The 17,265-nt window shown below is 45.0% G+C and overlaps 1 protein-coding gene across 1 annotated transcript; it reads right to left on the reverse strand.

Annotated features, from left to right (window-relative positions):
* Positions 1-5,241: 5,241 nt before the first annotated feature.
* Positions 5,242-12,298, reverse strand: LOC110486159 (proline-rich protein 15-like protein A). Its single transcript, XM_021557556.3, has 2 exons — positions 11,513-12,298; positions 5,242-7,015 (listed from the first exon to the last, which is right to left on the reverse strand). Exon 2 carries the CDS (start codon positions 6,960-6,962, stop codon positions 6,639-6,641), a length of 324 nt encoding a protein of 107 aa, XP_021413231.1. The 5' UTR covers positions 6,963-7,015; positions 11,513-12,298; the 3' UTR covers positions 5,242-6,638.
* Between the last annotated feature and the right edge of the window lie 4,967 nt (positions 12,299-17,265).

Below are 17,265 nucleotides of genomic sequence, written 5' to 3' on the forward strand. Positions count from 1 at the left end.
CAAACCCACTACCCTGGCGCTGCAAGTGCTATGCTCTACCAACTGAGCAACACCGGGACTACACACAGGCTTTACACACTTGTGGGGGAAAATGTTTTATGCATATACATCTAAATACACAGAGATGTACAACTCAATGCCGTACACCGATTATGCGGAAACCAACACTCGGAGCACATTCGCAGAAATTCCCACGCGTGAGTACAGTAGACAATCTAACAATGCAGGCGAGATAAAAGTCCACCCGAGTTAAACTTTTCAGAATAGGTGATATTAGAAGTTGTGTGCATGTATTAAACGTATTTACAGTAATGTTTTGTTGTGAGATAAATCTGATATTGCCTGACGGTTGAAGTCTGTCTTTAAGAGTCCACAATTCTAAGGCAAATCAGGTTCTTAAACATCAAGGGTGGAGCATGGGAATAAAAGACGAGGATAAGAGGCAACAAAAATATTTTATTTTCCGTTTCCAGCTTCACAAGAAAGGCACAACGTGGAATAGACGTTGACATTGACCTCTGTTTACACTGGGACGGAGCTTCTGGAGCTGAAGAGGCCTGAGCCTGTGTAATGTTACTGGCTAGCGCGCGTGAGTAAGCTGTGATACAGTGCCTTGCGAAAGTATTCGGCCCCCTTGAACTTTGCGACCTTTTGCCACATTTCAGGCTTCAAACATAAAGATATAAAACTGTATTTTTTTGTGAAGAATCAACAACAAGTGGGACACAATCATGAAGTGGAACGACATTTATCGGATATTTCAAACTTTTTTAACAAATCAAAAACTGAAAAATTGGGCGTGCAAAATTATTCAGCCCCTTTACTTTCAGTGCAGCAAACTCTCTCCAGAAGTTCAGTGAGGATCTCTGAATGATCCAATGTTGACCTAAATGACTAATGATGATAAATACAATCCACCTGTGTGTAATCAAGTCTCCGTATAAATGCACCTGCACTGTGATAGTCTCAGAGGTCCGTCAAAAGCGCAGAGAGCATCATGAAGAACAAGGAACACACCAGGCAGGTCCGAGATACTGTTGTGAAGAAGTTTAAAGCCGGATTTGGATACAAAAAGATTTCCCAAGCTTTAAACATCCCAAGGAGCACTGTGCGGGCGATAATATTGAAATGGAAGGAGTATCAGACCACTGCAAATCTACCAAGACCTGGCCGTCCCTCTAAACTTTCAGCTCATACAAGGAGAAGACTGATCAGAGATGCAGCCAAGAGGCCCATGATCACTCTGGATGAACAGCAGAGATCTACAGCTGAGGTGGGAGACTCTGTCCATAGGACAACAATCAGTCGTATATTGCACAAATCTGGCCTTTATGGAAGAGTGGCAAGAAGAAAGCCATTTCTTAAAGATATCCATAAAAAGTGTTGTTTAAAGTTTGCCACAAGCCACCTGGGAGACACACCAAACATGTGGAAGAAGGTGCTCTGGTCAGATGAAACCAAAATTGAACTTTTTGGCAACGATGCAAAACGTTATGTTTGGCGTAAAAGCAACACAGCTGAACACACCATCCCCACTGTCAAACATGGTGGTGGCAGCATCATGGTTTGGGCCTGCTTTTCTTCAGCAGGGACAGGGAAGATGGTTAAAATTGATGGGAAGATGGATGGAGCCAAATACAGGACCATTCTGGAAGAAAACCTGATGGAGTCTGCAAAAGACCTGAGACTGGGACGGAGATTTGTCTTCCAACAAGACAATGATCCAAAACATAAAGCAAAATCTACAATGGAATGGTTCAAAAATAAACATATCCAGGTGTTAGAATGGCCAAGTCAAAGTCCAGACCTGAATCCAATCGAGAATCTGTGGAAAGAACTGAAAACTGCTGTTCACAAATGCTCTCCATCCAACCTCACTGAGCTCGAGCTGTTTTGCAAGGATGAATGGGAAAACATTTCAGTCTCTCGATGTGCAAAACTGATAGAGACATACCCCAAGCGACTTACAGCTGTAATCGCAGCAAAAGGTGGCACTACAAAGTATTAACTTAAGGGGGCTGAATAATTTTGCACGCCCAATTTTTCAGTTTTTGATTTGTTAAAAAAAGTTTGAAATATCCAATAAATGTCGTTCCACTTCATGATTGTGTCCCACTTGTTGTTGATTCTTCACAAAAAAATACAGTTTTATATCTTTATGTTTGAAGCCTGAAATGTGGCAAAAGGTCGCAAGGTTCAAGGGGGCCGAATACTTTCGCAAGGCACTGTATATGACCAGTGGTTGTTACTGTAGAAATGCTCAATAATAGGCTAGAATTATCATGGAATGTGATATGATAGGCTTACATTTTTTTTTATAGCAGTTGCATTTTGTTTTCTCGGAGCTTATGATTGAGGTGTCCTTCATAACGATAAGGTAACAGGGTTCAACCCATCCACTCACCTATGACCCGACCTTGGGTAGGTGGCCTTACAGATAACTACTTGACCTACAGCATGCATTTTCTACATCCTGACCTAAAACCACTTGAACGTCCAACTTATACACACACACACACACACACACACGCGTCAAGTACTTTATGCATAAACATGACAACACATCCATTCGGTAACCTCCATACCATAACGTGTTAGTGGAAGGTGGAGGTGAGATGCTTCACAAGTGTTTGGTATCACCTTAAGGCCCGATTCCTGATGAATAGCTACTGCATAGTTACTGAAGAAAGACAAAGCCTAATAGACATGTCTGTAGAGTTCAGTTGTTAACATGTGTCTTACATCTCTGTCAACTGTCAGCATTTTTCTACACCTCAACGAAAGGTAAAATGACTGGTAGTTGGGTCAGTCATTTGATGTAAATTGTCCACCGGAAGAGTTTGCTTACAGTAAACTGTAGTCCTGACTCAATTAATGTGGTATCTCTACAGCTTGATGTTTTGAACAGCACATGTGAATGGTGCGAAGTGGGATGTCTACATGTATTTCAGGATGTTGTGTATCCCTGGAAATAATCAGAATGAATTTAAACAGAACCGTTTTGAAAATATAGCTTGTCCAAATTAAGTGGTCTCTTGGCACATCTTCCCCCGGTATGGAGTAAATTGGGCTTAAGGACAGGGTAATTTGAGCCGCGTTTGGGTAAGTGGGTGACGGTGTCCTGTGACAGTGGGTGATGATGCTGGTAGGTCAAAGTTTAAATCAAGGAAAGCTTATTTCTCTCAAATTTCATGCACACATTTGTTTACATCCCTGTTATTGAGCATTTCTCATTTGCCAAGATAATGCATCCACCTGACAGGTGTGGCATACCAAGAAGCTGATTAAACAGCATGATCATTACACAGTTGCACCTTGTGCTGGGGACAATAAAAGGCCACTCTCAAATGTGCAGTTTTGTCACACAACACAATGCCACAGATGTCTCAAGTTTTGAGGGTGCGTGCAATTGGCATACTGTCTCCAGGACTGTCTACCAGAGCTGTTGCCAGAGAACTGAATGTTAATTTCTCTACCATAAGAAACCCAGTGTCGTGCCAATGTTGTTTTAGAGAATATGGTGGTATGTCCAACCGGCCTCACAACCGCAGACCACGTGTCCAGGGGGCGTTTGGGAGAGCGATTTCATGATTTGTAAACAGTTCGCCCCATAGTGGGGTTATGGTATGGGCAGGCATAAGCTACGGAAAACGAACACAACTGCATTTTATCGATGGCAATTTGAATACACAGAGATACCGTGATGCAATCCTGAGACCCATTGTCGTGCCATTCATCCGCCACCATCACATAATGTTTCAACATGATAATGTAGGGCCCCATGTCACAAGGATCTGAACACAATTCCTGGAAACTGAAAATGTCCCAGTTCTTCCATGGCCTGCATACTCACCAGATATATCAACCATTGAGCATGTTTGGGATGCTCTGGATCAACGTGTACGACGGCGTGTTCCAATTCCCACCAATATCCAGCAACTTCGCCCAGCCATTAAAGAAGTGTGGGACAACATTCCACAGGCCACAATCGACAGCATGATCAACTCTATGCGAAGGAGATGTGTCACACTGCATGAGGCAAATGGTGGTCACACCAGATACTGACTGGTTTTCTGATCCATGCCCCTACCTTTTTTTTAAGGTATCTGTGACAAACAGATGCATATCTGTATTCCCAGTCATGTGAAATCTGTAGATTAGGGCCTAAATAATCCATTTAAATTGACTGATTTCCTTATATGAACTGTAACTCAGTAAAGTCTTTGAAATTGTTGCATGTTGTGTTTATATTTTTGTTCGGTATACTGTAGATCTCTGTTCAATATAACTTACCCTTCCATTTCTTGACTGTTGTTTGATGTGCCAATTCATAAGCAAGTTCCCTGCATTTGAGGCTACTGAGCCCATTAAACTGGTGCACGAGATTCTTGATATGTTTAGCAAGCTCAGACTCCATGTCATCAGATAAGACCTTGTGTGCCTCTGCTACTCTATCATAGCCTCTTTCACACAGGCACACGTTCGTTTTCCTTCTTGTCAATGTGCCTCTTCAGTGTCATTCAGTCTATTTTTTCATCCCTTGTTGCTCCTCGAATAAACTTCTCCCCTTATCTCTGTCTGTTTCTGTTTCTTTCTTTCCTTCTCTCTCTCTCTTTATCTCTCAGTCTCTCTCTCTCTCTTCAAAGGAGTTTTGCGTATTGCTCTGATTTCTCTGGCTTGTCACTGCCCCCTGGTGGTTGTCGATTGCCATAGCAGACTTGTCAAACGTTGGATCATAGCCAAGTAAGTGCATTCAATTCACGACATGATATTTAATATACAGGATATTCCGGTCCCTTATAATCCCTAATATAAGTTACAAATACAATGTTGATCATAGTAGGACTATCTGCACACCTGATAAGCCTGGATATGCAGGTCCAAAGGACAGTATAAGCATCAACATGGCATGTATTATTATTTTATAACTGGTACGTAGTATACGTTTTGTGTAGTGTTTCATGTTCATGAAGGGGTCATGGGAATGAACCGTTTGGGATCCACTGCCATAATAGACCTAGCAGGGTTGTGGTGAATTCCATTTCGACACCAGTCAATTCAGGAAGTACACTGGAATTCAAATGGAATTGACCCCAACCCTGCTGCCTAGATCGAATGTGCCAACTTTGAGATAAACATTGGGCTTGTTCCCACTAGAGGGCATCATCCTAGAGGGCAATGGAATGAGTCCACAGTAACACAAGAAAGAACCGTGAGCATTTCAATAAAATACGACATATATTTTATTTATAAAACAAGTCTGTATTTATTTGACAAAATTACTCAGAATGTACAGCACCATTTCAATGAAAGTGATTTTTGTCATGAAGTGTAGAAGGTGAAAATGAAATGAAATGAAATGTACTTTTTCAGTCTTTGTAGAGGAGGGATCTCATGAGTAGTTTTAGCGAATATGATGGATAAGTGAAGATAGTTCACTCAGGCCGTTTACCATCGAAAATAAATAGTCCGTTCCAGTCTACTTAACTGGGTGTGTCGACTATAGCCACCAATGCAATAGCAGCTGGGTCTGGTCCACTTACTTCATTGAACCAGAAAAAGAAAACAGCAACTTAGGTGTCTCTCTTCCTCTTCCATCTCTGGTTTTAGTTTGGCTTCAGTGTCTGCCAATATCTTCAAAAGACTGTTGTAAACACTAAAGCAACACTGGAGAAATGCAGAGGAGTTATGTTGGAGCCTTGCAGTCGATCTATGAAGCAGTCCTTCACTTTTACATTAGAAAGTGCAACTAGAAGAAAAACTGAAACGTTTTTCTAGTTTGAGGTTAAATTCTGAAGGGATAAGAGAGGCCTACCGGTATTTTTTAAAAAGCTTTAAAGAAAGAGAAAAAAAAACAGGACAATATATACTCAGGTTTTAAAACTCAGGTTAGTTTTAGAACAATTGATTTTAGAACAATTGATTTTTGAGGTGACATGTCTACGAATGACACGTGACATAGTATTTTGCTATGGAAACCAGTCAACCTCCAACAGCCAGTAACCATGCCCTCTAGGTCATAAAGCTGTTATGCAAACAACAACGTCTGTTTCATACATTACCTATTTGCTTTTGAACAGACAAGAAACTTAGCAACGCCAATAAAGTACACATTCTGTACCGTACAATGACGGTACAGTGTAATATGCATGACCTGAAACTCCCCATGTCCCTAGGACCTGTTGAATATTTAAAATCGGAGATGACTAATAGCACCTTATTAAAGGTAGTCTGTTTATGTATTCGTGGCCTAGGTAGGATGCAGACAGACAGGGGATAATCAGGTGTCCCATTATTCCACTACTCCACTGGTTATAGATGGAAGGGACAGAGAGAGTGTGATACTGAGATGCCTACAAAGACTCTCAGTCCGTCCCAGATTTCTAGGGAACGAAAGAACAGAGATATCTGACTGGATTGACACAAAATGTCATGGCCCAATGGGATGCACTGCCTTTCATCTCTGTGCGTGTTACTGGGTGTGATAGATAAATGTGAAATGGTGAGACCAATGTATGTGTTTGAGGGAGAGGCAAAGAAAGTCTTCTGTGTTTGAGTCTGCACGAATTCGTTTGATAGAGAAAGACATGACGTTTTGGTGTGTTTGCGTGTGTGTACGTGAACTCATTTCCCAGAGCTCAGAGGTTCTTGTCGCTAGGCTTGTGACCAGGGAACAGATCGGGCGTTTCTGCTAACGTGGCCCTGATCTTCTTCTTCTCTTTAAAACGTCCCGAGTGGGACACTTTGACATGGCGTCCCTTGGTGGCCGTCTTATCCACTATCCTCTCCAGACGGGCGTTCAATTGGCTGTCCTCTGTGTTGCCCTCTACTGGACCGGGGGCTCCACTGTGGGGTGTGGTATTGCTGCCGTGCTCCGCTGGGATCTCGTACAGAACCTTGGGCTCTGACTTCTTCTTACGTAGGAAGGTCAGCTTCCACCAGCCAGGCGATGGGTCAGCCATGACCACACACAAACACAGAGAGGAGGGAGAGCGGGATGGAAGAATGGAGGGGCCTTGGGTTGATGTAGGGAGAGAAAGAGCGAGAGAAGTTTAGTAATATGTTAGTTAACAACTGTAGCTTTACAGCTCCACAATGTTTACAGTGAAGATGGATCAGATATGAGTCATGAACTCTCAGAGAGAAGAGTGAGGGAGGGAGGGAGAGTTACGTTAAATCCCCCTATGACTCTCTTCCCATTCCCCATTCAAACTCCTGCCACACCTCTTACCCTAAGCCCTAACCACAGTAACCTGACTCTGTGTCAGATAGATCTGTGTCAGGAGGAACGGACTGAGCCCTCCTGAATATTTCAGGGGAACTCAATAGGCACCATATGGTGGAGGGATGACAGGGCACCGCTGGAGATTGGGTTACTCCTAGTGTGTGTTGGCCAAGCTAAATGTGTTGGCTGCTAATAGCGCCTCATATTTCAGCCAAACCCTTTCTAGGATGAGATGACACTCACGGGTTGCCCAATCTCTCGTACTGAGGTGTTGTTCTTTGAATTGCAAGCGCCGCGCTACCATGGCCACTACTTCTGCCGCTACTACTGCCATTATCAATCCCTCTACCATTGTTGCCACCACCATCACAATAAATATGACTACTACCGCTACTACTACAACAACGACTACTGCTAGCGCAAACCTGAGTGTGGGGTTAGTTCCATTCGGATGCAGTCATTTCTGGGAATTAATTGACTTATTTTTCTAGCTGAAATTCCCCTGGCCTGGGTTCAAAAGCAACCACTCATTAAAGTAATTCATTCAACCGTGAGTTTCTGTTTAGTGTTTCACTTTCAATGACCGTTTCCCCTGTCAGGACTAGAGAGAGAAGTACCCAGGTGAAAAGCTTTTTAAATTCCAGGTAAACCGTTCTGAAAAGAAATATTAAAGGGGCATTCCAAAAATCACGTGTTCTGTCGTGTGTCGGTGCAGTTTAAGTGCTCCTGCTCTGACTGTAACAGTCGTGGGAGAGTTTGGCTGTTCATTGTGTAGTACAGGCAGAGCAGGTTGTATTGTCTGTCCTGTGGGTTTCTACACAGGTAAATCTGCCCACATAAGCAAACGTGTACTGATTTACCAGCACACGTACATCATTTACGTACATCATTTACCAGATGAACTGTGTGATGCGCAGGCAAAGGCGAACACAGACATGCAGGCGGAGGGAACCCACATGTAGCAAACGTAAAAATAGACACGTGAACACACGCACACTGCTCTGCCCTCGCTGCACACAGATAAAGCCTCGGCTTTGTGCCACTCTCCCCCCCCCCCAGAAGAAGGGAATAGGCCATTACCCACCGGTCGCTTAGCAACGGCGTGGAAATTTCCATAGAATATGCTAATGTACGTTTGGTCATCTGTTTAGGTGCTGGTGACCTTTAACCCGATAGCTGAGGGGTTGGGTTTCGGTTTGTGGATGAGCAAACAGAAGCCAAGACTGCTTTTGTGTTGGCCAATCGGCTACACTTGGCCAACATGTTAATGTTTGAGTTCCTTTGACTGGTATCCTGCCCGGGTGAAACGTTCAGAGGGCAAAGCTAGTCTGGGCATCATTTCATCTGCCTCAGCATTAATAGTCTGGTCTAATATCTGGCTTTACGTGCGATCATTTCTTGGTTTACAGTATATTTTTTTACTTGTCAATTGTTATTCACCCTAACATATTTGTAACGCTAAATTCGCTTATCTGGGTTTACTAATACATGTGTCAGTCACCTGACTTTGTAGTACTGCCCTGTTTGTGGTTGGTTGTCTTGCAGTCAAAGTGCAACCCATTTTATGACCCTTCTACAGCGGGTTTCCTTATTAGTTCTAGTGCCCGTTCTATTGCCCGTTCTATTGCCCGTTCTAGTGCCCGTTCTAGTGCCCGTTCTATTGCCCATTCTATTGCCCGTTCTAGTGCCCGTTCTATTGCCCGTTCTAGTGCCCGTTCTATTGCCCGTTCTATTGCCCGTTCTAGTGCCTGTTCTATTGCCCGTTCTATTGCCCGTTCTAGTGCCCGTTCTAGTGCCCGTTCTATTGCCCGTTCTAGTGCCCGTTCTATTGCCCGTTCTATTGCCCGTTCTAGTGCCCGTTCTAGTGCCCGTTCTATTGCCCATTCTATTGCCCGTTCTATTGCCCGTTCTAGTGCCCGTTCTATTGCCCGTTCTAGTGCCCGTTCTAGTGCCCGTTCTATTGCCCGTTCTATTGCCCGTTCTGGTGCCCGTTCTATTGCCCGTTCTAGTGCCAGTTCTATTGCCCGTTCTAGTGCCCGTTCTAGTGCCCGTTCTATTGCCCGTTCTATTGCCGTTCTATTGCCCGTTCTAGTGCCCGTTCTATTGCCCGTTCTGGTGCCCGTTCTATTGCCCGTTCTATTGCCCGTTCTAGTGCCAGTTCTATTGCCCGTTCTAGTGTCCGTTCTAGTGCCCGTTCTATTGCCCGTTCTATTGCCCGTTCTAGTGCCCGTTCTATTGCCCGTTCTAGTGCCCGTTCTAGTGCCCGTTCTATTGCCTGTTCTAGTGCCCGTTCTATTGCCCGTTCTAGTACCCGTTCTAGTGCCCGTTCTAGTGCCCGTTCTAGTGCCCGTTCTATTGCCTGTTCTATTGCCCATTCTAGTGCCCGTTCTAGTGCCTGTTCTATTGCCCGTTCTATTGCCCGTTCTATTGCCCGTTCTATTGCCCGTTCTAGTGCCCGTTCTATTGCCCGTTCTAGTGCCCGTTCTAGTGCCCGTTCTATTGCCCGTTCTATTGCCCGTTCTAGTGCCCGTTCTAGTGCCCGTTCTATTGCCCGTTCTAGTGCCCGTTCTAGTGCCCGTTCTATTGCCCGTTCTATTGCCCGTTCTAGTGCCCGTTCTAGTGCCCGTTCTATTGCCCGTTCTATTGCCCGTTCTAGTGCCCGTTCTAGTGCCCGTTCTATTGTCCGTTCTATTGCCCGTTCTAGTGCCTGTTGGAATGCCAGTCAGTCAGTGACGTTCAACATAGCTCATTCTCAGGTCGTCCGCCCTGTCTGTCTCTCCGTCATTCCGTCCACCTCTTGTCCTTTACCCATCAGTAACCTAGACTTCCCGTTTCACAGCCTCCTTCAGAGCAGAACATCGGTCAAGTAGCTTTACCGTGTCCTGGACTAGTCGCTGGCACAGCCGGTCGTCCAGGTCAGCCGACAAGGTAACTTCCAAGTAAAGCTCCAAGTGCTGAGTCCGTTTACATGGCGTCATGAGGAACTCCACAAGGAAACGTGAGATCTCAATTTTAGAGAGTAATTCGTTTTACTTCCAGTCCTGTGGAAGGTCTACGCTACGGTAAACATCCACCTGTGTGTGCAGACTGGGCTCAACGCCACTGACGGGCAAGTCACCTTTGGCGATAACCGTCTGCACTTAAAGCCGATAAGCTCCATTTCCCCATGCTAACGTTAGACTCTTTATCTGGGAATTCACACATCACACCAATTGTGGAGCACGGTCAAATATGAGGGGAATGTCTCTTGCAGTCAATCTGTCAAACTATTGCATTATTCAGGCTTTGACGCAACAGTGGCCAATATGCCGGCCATTAGGGCTGGGGTCATTCCCTCGAAGGATATACTATACGTGTTTTGGTATACGTTAAATTGGTGCCGTGACTATAAGATCATACAGCTGGTAATTATTAGCGAAGAGTAGGATGTCAAGGAGAGTTACGCAAATGAAAGTGTCACATTGGTATTTTACAGCTGACATAGCCAGCCAGAGCATTGTATTGAATCCATACAAATGTATTACACATTGACATACGGTCACCAAGGAACAGTGCAATCAGTTAGGTGCAGTGTGTGCTAACAGCTTAGTGTTTACCCAGTGTGTGTGTGTGTGTGTGTGTGTGTGTGTGTGTGTGTGTGTGTGCGTGTGTGGTCAAAAGGCTCAGTGTTCAAAGGTCCTTATTGCTAACTGGTACGAGGGGCCCAAGGAAGCCTGTTCTGTCTGAAGTCCACTTTCGGTCAGTTTAAGAGGTATTCAAGCCCGATATTTGACGTTGTGAAGAAAGATACAACTAGCGCTTACATTTTGATCGTCAATATTTCATCATTGCAATCTTGCGATCTGGTAAAATGTTGCTAATTGTACATTGTCAAGGCACAGTTTAGTGTGTGTGTGTGTGTGTGTGTGTGTGTGTGTGAGAGCGAGAGCGAGAGGGAGTGAGTGTGTGTGTGTCCACAAGAATAGTAAACAAACAAAAATTTAACCAACTGGGGACATTTTGTTGGTCCCCACAAGCTCAAATGCTGGGTTAAAGTTAGATTTAGGGTTAGGATTAGGAGCTAGATTTAGTTTTAGGGTTAGGGTTAGGAGCTAGGGTTAGAGTAAGGGTTAAGGTTAGGGTTAGGGTTACGGTAATGGTACGGTTAGCGTTAGGTGAAGGGTTAGGGATTACAGGATTTTGAATGGGACTGAATTGTGTATCCCCACAAGGTTAGTTGTACAAGGCTGTGTGTGTGCGAGTGTGTGTGTGTGTGTGTGTGTGTGTGTGTGTATGCAATAACCTCACCTGTATATATGTAGAGCTCTGGAGACGACCTTCCTCCCAAAGCTTAATAGTTTATGGGAGAAACCCTGCTTGGAAAGCCAAATATATCGACTCAAATATCAGATCATTGCCACTCCAATATCCACTCCAGAATCCTCTTCCACTCTTATCCTTTTACTGCTGTCCTTCCCTTCGTCTTCTTCGTCCTCCCCTGTACAGCCTATTCTCTCTCTCTCTGTCTCTCTCTCTCTGTCTCTCTCTGATAGTCAGGTGTAGAGCTACAGGTGCAACCTTCGTCCCTCCTCCTGTCACACAGATACACACTCAGCTGAGTGGAGCACTGCAGACCCCGCCCACTGGGACTTGGGTAAACACAACCGGGGCGACAGCAAGGTGAGGGAGAGCATAGATCGACGCTCAATAGATCCGCTCAACTTATTACGCTTTCTGCCAAATCACTCTGACGACACTTTCGCCATGTGTCAGTCAGACAGGTTCAGTCAGACAGGTTCAGTCAGACAGGAGGCTTGCAACTCTATAAAGCCCTGCAGAGGTCAGAGAGGATGAACATGACTTTACGGTTATAGATCTGCGCGCCAGCAGATATCATGTTGTGTTCGTGTTGACTTCCATCACGCCCGGTGTTACGGTTTTGAATCGCTCCCTCAGAAGTAGGACGTTGGTTAGTATGTAACCAAACGGCTTTAAACAATGACGGGGCAAAAAAAAGACCTATTCCATATATTTATTCAAAGGGTAAGACAGCAGAAGTCTCGTACAACCCTCTTCAACCCACTGCCAATATCCGGGCTCAGGGAAAGCGGAACCGGCGCAGACACAAACATCAACCACCCGATAAAACAATCTCCAAGGCCGCTTGTGATGAAACTGACCGATCACACGTTTCAGTTGAAAACATCCTTAAGACCCAAAATGGCTGCCGTAAAAAAAAAAACAGAGGCCTTATATAACCCAGCTCATCTCTCCCTGTAGATGGGACCTGTCCCCACAAGTCTAGATAGCGTGGTTCCTTGTGTCCAGCTCCAAAGTAGTCAACCATCTGCCTGCTAAAGGCCCATAAACCTATAGTTTATAAGAATATAAACTATAGGAATATTAAGAATATTAAGTTCAGGTTGTGGTTCCGTTGTGGGTGGAACCGTGACGGTTCTCCTGGTTGCTGCTCTGTGATGAGTGTCTCTAGAAGGGCGATATGGACAATTACCACAATCGCCCCCCTTTTGGGGGAAAGGGTTTGTTGTTTCGTACACATGTTTCGCCAGTGACTTTCCCTGAAGCAACATGGGACAAGTGGGCAAGTACAGTTTTTCTGACTTCCTACATCATGTCGGCCACAACTTTAACGAACACAGATATGAACCCCATTGTCCTGTATCATAATATCATGTTATGACTATCTGAGCTCTATAATAATGATAATGATACATTTTTACTTCATATAGCGCTATGAGCAATTTAAAAGATCAGATTGAAGAGGGAGGAAATTGCCTGAGCAGCGCCCCTTGTCCTATCAATCTCTGCCACGGTCACATCATGCAAAACGTCCAACAATGCCATCCTTAGATCTCAAGCACATCTCAGCTTCATATCAGTTTGCATGTTCTGGGCAGAAGCGGTCATGTGAGATTTGATCTGGTGATGAGCTCTGAGTTGGAATAAGAGCCACTGCTTTATGGTGAGACCAATGGGCAAGCTTGACAGCACAGTACAGTGAATAAAGCATTATAGTTCAGGGTGGCTTATAAACCTTATTTAAAAGGCTCAGGACATTTGTATCAGCACAGCACATGCACCCTTCCCTCCCCCCTCCCTTTGTCTGATCTCATCTCTCTCTCTCTCTCTCTCTCTCTCTCTCTCTCTCTCTCTTCCTCTCTCTCTCTCTCTCTCTCTCTTTCTTCCTCTCTCTCTCTCTCTCTCTCTCTCTCTCTCTCTCTCTCTCTCCCCCCCCCCCCTTTTCTGGGACTGGCTGGGTGTGTGTGTGTGTCTCAGCATGAGTGTTTTATTGGCAGATGCCTGGCAGACGCCCGAACAACAGACACAATTGAGAAGGGACACACCAGCCAACACCCAACAACGCTATCTTTTACCAGCACTGCACAAGAGGTCGCATGGCTCGACACATACTGTTCCTTCTGACCTCTGACCCCCGAATGAGTGTTTCAGTACTTCAAACACGTAGGTGTGGAGAAGGAGAACGGGCCAAAGGGATCATGTGTGTGTTAGTATGTGATAGAGAGGGACAGAGATGAGGAGAATGGTTATCTATGCATAGTCACTTTCCCCCTTACCTAGGTGTACAAATTACCTCAGTATATAGCCACGCTATGGTTATTTTTAATGTGTTACTTTTTATTTAATTTTTTAGTGGGGCTTGTTGTACCACGACTGAAATGACTGATGTCAGGAGGAGGAGGCTGAATATTTTTGTCTTTTATTTATTTAGCAAATATTTTCTTAACTCTGTTGAACTGCGTTGTTGGTTAAGGGCTTTGCAAGTAAGCATTTCCCGGTAAAGTCTACACCAAAATTTGATTTGATCTGAACTTCTAGGTGACAGGGACCTTAGACAGACAGCAGCACGTGGCCCTACAAATGGGGCCTTGTTTCTGACGGTTGATTGCAGAAAGCACAGAACATTTCTGCTCTGGTCTGCACCTGGGTGGGGAAAATGAGAGCGAACTTTACCTCTTACGACTGAGTCCCGGTTAATCACATTGATTTGGTTTACTTGGTGGATAACAACAACAAAAAAAGTAGACACCAAACCATTCACTTGGGAGAAGATCGGATTTAATATCATTTGTAATCAACAGTAATGTTACCTGACATCGATGGCAATTTGACACGACTGTTTGCTGAGACTGGAAAATATAGGAAAGGGCCCACGCAATGAAACGCTCATTCAAAGCAGGCACCGCGTGCAGAACTGTAGCGACGTAGATAAGCAAATATACGTCCCGGCATCAATCACAACTGGCTCGCAGATAACGGAAACCCGTGTCACGAGACAAATAGAAGATTCTTCCCTGTCAAACTGATTCTACGTACAGCATAATCCACCTGACAATCTACTAGAGGAACTGGCACTGTCACATCGCACTGTAAAGGCATGTCAATACAATAATGCACTGTGCTTTACCCAGATGTCATTCTTGTCGTTTTGTGTGTGTGTGTGCTTTACCCAGATGTCATTCTTGTCGTTTTGTGTGTGTGTGTGCTTTACCCAGATGTCATTCTTGTCGTTTTGTGTGTGTGTGTGTCTGTAGTGTTTTGATTTTTGATATGTTGTTGGTTATGCATGTATTGTGTTGTTAGGTGTTGTCTGCCAATAATTAGCCAGTGGGTGGGTATACATTGTTTATTGAGTTGAAGTGGTTTTTGCAACTGCACCTCCTTGTGGACAGGGACTATAAAAGCACATACACCCAATGACAGAAGAGACATGCAAGGATTCCATCACCTTGCCTGCCCCCCCCCCCCAAAAAAAGCTGTGTGACCTCTCAAAAAAAAAACTGTGATAGCCTTTCTTTATAATCTACCACTGATGCCAGACGAGGCATTTGGGTCAAATATTTCCTTAAAACAATAGAGACCATCAAATAGCATGTCACCTGATGTAGTACTCACATTGCCCAGCAGAGGGCACCGGCCAGCATTGTACATGACATCACTGGGCACTGCTGGGCTCTCTGCCATCAAACACAGGGCTGGCACTCTGCCATGGCAGTAACTTCACTCGTGCTGTCCTGCTGGTGGCAGACCTCTAAAGCAATTAGGCCGCCCTAGTCTCTGGCACCAGGAAACCTCCATGGCACCTCGGTGCTGCTCTCCCATGTGGCACGTTGGCTGTGGGTCCACTGGGTCAGTCTAGCGCAGCTAGACACTCTGGGTCCTGCTCCAAGTCCTGGGGAGTGTCTTACAGACTTACAGACTACAGTCCACTGGTTGCTAGTGGGGATTGTTGTACCACGACGCCACTGAAATGACTGATGTCGGGAGAAGAACCAGGTTGAATATGTTAGGGGTGTTTTAAAAAAACCAAAATGTACCAATAGCTGTTGTCGACGCACATGAGATGGTTGAAGTTGTAAGGGAGTCCTAAGTAACACTGCCACCCTGTGGTCTCACCCTATCATTGCAGGGAATATGATCAGATGGGGACAACGGTTTGAAAGTTTTTTTTGCACTGTCTTTGTTTGCGGTAGTATGGTGACAGGACACCAGGTGGCAGTAGAACATATTGACACTCGTTTACACTCAAAACCTCGTGATTTCATAAAAACAATTGAGAATGTTCTGTATATTTTAGGATTCAGACACACAGTTTATAAATACAGTGTTCTACTCAATCAGAGGAAAGAGCAGTGAAGAACAATGAGTTGGTCATTGGTAGAATAATGAAGAGGGAGAGTGGAGGAAAGAGGAGAGGGAGAGTGATGTTTATTTATTTTCCCTTTTGTACTGTAACTATTTGCACATAGTTACAGCACTGTATATAGCCACATAATGACATTTGAAATGTCTCTTCCTTTTGAACCTTTGTGTGTTTTAATGTTCATTTTTTATTATTTATTTCAATTTTGTTTGTAATCTATTTCACTTGCTTCGGCAATGAATTGGAATGTTTCCCATTCCAATAAATCCCTTTGAATTGAGAGAGAGAGAGAGAGAGAGAGAGAGAGAGAGAGAGAGATAGAGGTGCTCTGTAAATGTGATTCTGAAGGAGGGCTGTCCCCTTAAGCACAAGGTAGCCCCCCTTCACTCTCCTCTCTCGCTCTCCTTCCCCTCTCTCCTCTCGCGTGCGACTCCATTTTAATTTCACAGCAGAGAGAGCTTAACTCATGGCGGTGGGGACCCCCTGGCCACACCTCTCTCTCTCTCTCTCTCTCTCTCTCTCAGGACACTCAAAGCACCGTTACATCCTCCTGCTGCCCTCCATCCCTCTATCCCTCCTTCCCTCTCTTCATGCCCACCCCATCACTCCAGTCGCTCGTTACCGAGGGCGGCGGAGGAGGCACAGTGAGTGATGGGAGCCATCCATTAGAACCCCACCACCAGCCTCAGTCCTACACACACACACACCTGACCCACAAAAACACACACACACGCATACACACACACCTGACCCACAAATACACACCCACCCACCCCCAAACACACACACACACACACACACACACACCTGACCAACAAATACACACCCACCCACCCCCAAACACACATGCATACACACACACCTGACCCACAAATACACACCAACCCACCCCCAAACACACACGCATACACACACACACACACACCTGACTCACGAGTACACACCCACCCACCCCCAAACACACATGCATGCATGCACACACACACACACAACAACCACCTCAAACATGCAAACACTCTCACTCTCTTCAAAATGCATGGGTGTAACAGATTAGCTGTAACCCGTGCTTTAATGGCCACTTCCTCTCCAGTCAGGTCCACTATGCACCAGCGTTACCGGTTTACAATGGGAGCGGGGGATGGAGCGTGCCGGGGTGGGGGGTAACATGTTTGACACAACCATTCATGGCATCCTTTATTGATTGGCAGTGGCATATTTTCTATTTTATTGCTGTTCTAGTTACCTTCAACACCTCCAGGCCCTGCCCAGCGGATCACCCATTCAGTCATACTGTAGAATGGTCCTTCTTTTCCATTTAGCTAAATAGCCACTTCCTATTTCAAATTGTGGGTATCAGTGCCGCAATAGCTCGTGACGA

Source organism: Oncorhynchus mykiss, chromosome 13 (genome assembly GCF_057628025.1).
Source record: "Oncorhynchus mykiss isolate SJ-2025 chromosome 13, ASM5762802v1, whole genome shotgun sequence".
Classification (NCBI taxonomy): domain Eukaryota; kingdom Metazoa; phylum Chordata; class Actinopteri; order Salmoniformes; family Salmonidae; genus Oncorhynchus; species Oncorhynchus mykiss.

Bases quoted from the DNA above. Each gene is read 5' to 3' on its own strand.
- LOC110486159 (XM_021557556.3), bottom strand. From the start codon at position 6,962: ATGGCTGACCCATCGCCTGGCTGGTGGAAGCTGACCTTCCTACGTAAG.